General features: G+C 52.0%; 1 protein-coding gene across 1 annotated transcript in view; it reads left to right on the top strand.

Moving 5' to 3' along the window:
* The window catches only part of LOC101985668 (paired immunoglobulin-like type 2 receptor alpha), a 21,342-nt gene that overhangs the window by 660 nt on the left and 18,564 nt on the right, over nucleotides 1-2,118 (top strand). Inside the window, exon 2 of the mRNA XM_005367298.1 lies at nucleotides 786-1,190. Within this exon, the coding sequence (XP_005367355.1) occupies nucleotides 786-1,190 (405 nt within the window). The remainder of the gene's footprint in view (nucleotides 1-785; nucleotides 1,191-2,118) is intronic.

Below are 2,118 nucleotides of genomic sequence, written 5' to 3' on the forward strand. Positions count from 1 at the left end.
AGTGGAGGAAATGGGAGCTGAGGAAACAGTGATTGCAGCTGCATAGGGAATGGGAAAGACTGCATGAGACAGGAGGTCAGGGTGGAAGAGAGGAGAGCCCGGCATGCAGAGGTCAAGGCTGCATCTTACAGCCATAAATGGGGGCTGAGCTCAAGGGCATGGCCATCCTGCCAATGAGCACTAGGGAGGATCTTTTGCAACATAGGGGGAGGGAGCCAGAATGATAAAGGAAGTTGCTAGCCACAAGGGGGTGGAGATGGGGAGGTCCTACCCACACTGTCCTCCACATGGGTAGGCCTGGAGGATGTGGATCCCTTTACCCCATGCTCTCCTGACTCCTGAGCAAACCAGAGTTCCTCCACAGGGTTTGTTCCCCTGCCTGATGGCTCCGCTGGTCTCATTTTGGAGAGGTAATTGGACAATGGCTTGGATCCTGCTTCTGCTGCTGCCAGCGACATGTCTACCACCTGGCAAGTGGTGGGGACCTTGCTATCATGGACTCTGTCTTAACCACAGGAGGGCTCAGTTGGGCTGGGAAGAGTGGGCTGTCATGTGCACAGCTGACTGCTAGAGGAGCAAGTCTGTCTCTGTGCCCCAAGAGAGAGCTTATCCCTCTGAGTGGGTCCAACCCAACAATCTTTCCTAGTCTGTCCTGTCACATTGGAAGTGGAACCTAGGGATAATCCTGCCCTGTGTCCCATACCTCCCTGTGGATGAAGACTCAGGAAGCTCTGGGATGTGCTTTCCAATCCCTGCAGACTTCAGATTCTCTTCCATTTTCCCAGGGAATTCAGCAGGATCCAACAGAGTAAATGATTTTGGGGTCAACCAAACAGCACATCTCTCTGGTGTCCAAGGCAGCTCCATTGAGATCCCCTTCTCCTTCTACTATCCCTGGAAATCACCAAAGGATCTGCAGATGAGGATTCTCTGGAGATGGAAGCACTTCCATGGGGCATTTATCTACAAGTCCTCCTCGGGTTTCATACATAAGCATTTCAAGAATCGGCTCATCCTGAACTGGACACAGCCTCAGACATCCGGAGTCCTCAGAATCCTGGACTTGAAGAAGAAGGACCAGGCAGTGTACTTCTGCCGAGTTCATCTGAAAGCAAGAAAAGTAAAGGAGGAGTTCTTTCAGTCGATTCCTGGTACCAACCTCAGCATCACCCCTAGTGAGTGCATCCTAGGTCAGGCCTTGGTGGTCCTGGATTCTTTATACCATAGATGCTACTAGAGATCTTATGCCTCTGATACTTTTCACAGGTTCCTCTCATGTGTTCAATGCCCTGCTCAGACCTCTGCCAACTTCGCCCTTCCTCTTCTCCATAACCATGCACAAGCCTTAGCTGCTCTCTCTGAACTGGCTTCTTATTGTGCCCTCAGATCCCACCCCACTCCCAGGCCTCAGCTCTTCCCAGATGCCCAGTCTCCTGCTCCTTTCTCCCAACTGCACTACCGCCCTGCCCACCCCCACCCTCATTGTCAGAAATCCATGTGTGTTGGCTTCTCCAGGATGAAGCAGCCCCCACTTGGTGCTGTGTCAGGGTCTCCGTTATATCTAGGGTTTACACCATATCTCATACCATCCACAGAGAGTGCCTCTGGTCCCCATGTACATCCCTCCTCCTCTGGGTCCCCCTACTTCATCTGTCTCTAAGACACAGCCCTCACCGCTCCCTGCCCCAGTTTCTTTATCCCCTCCCTCAGTGCTCTCTTCTTCCTCCTTGCTCAGCATCTCCCATCTTTCACACATAGACCCTCACGTTCTCACCATGACCAGGTCTTTGGGTTGCTTCACCTCCTCTGTGGCAGCTGTGGCTTCAGCTTCCACACAGAGTGCACTCAGGTCCAGCTGAGTCACTGTGTGGGGATTGCACCGACCATGCACCACCACTGACGTGGAGACTCCTGCCCAAGTCATGCTAGTGACTAACAGACCCTGAAAGGACCCTTTACCTCCAAGAGTCTCTCAACTATAGGCACATGGCCTCTTCTGGAGTTCACTCTATTGTTTGCCTCCCTTCTATCTCAATTTTGTGGAGCATGGATATATAGTATAAGCATATGTATGTGTGTGTGTGTGTGTGTGTGTGTGTGTGTGTGTGTGTGTGTGTG

This window comes from Microtus ochrogaster, unplaced genomic scaffold (genome assembly GCF_000317375.1).
Source record: "Microtus ochrogaster isolate Prairie Vole_2 unplaced genomic scaffold, MicOch1.0 UNK16, whole genome shotgun sequence".
Lineage (NCBI taxonomy): Eukaryota > Metazoa > Chordata > Mammalia > Rodentia > Cricetidae > Microtus > Microtus ochrogaster.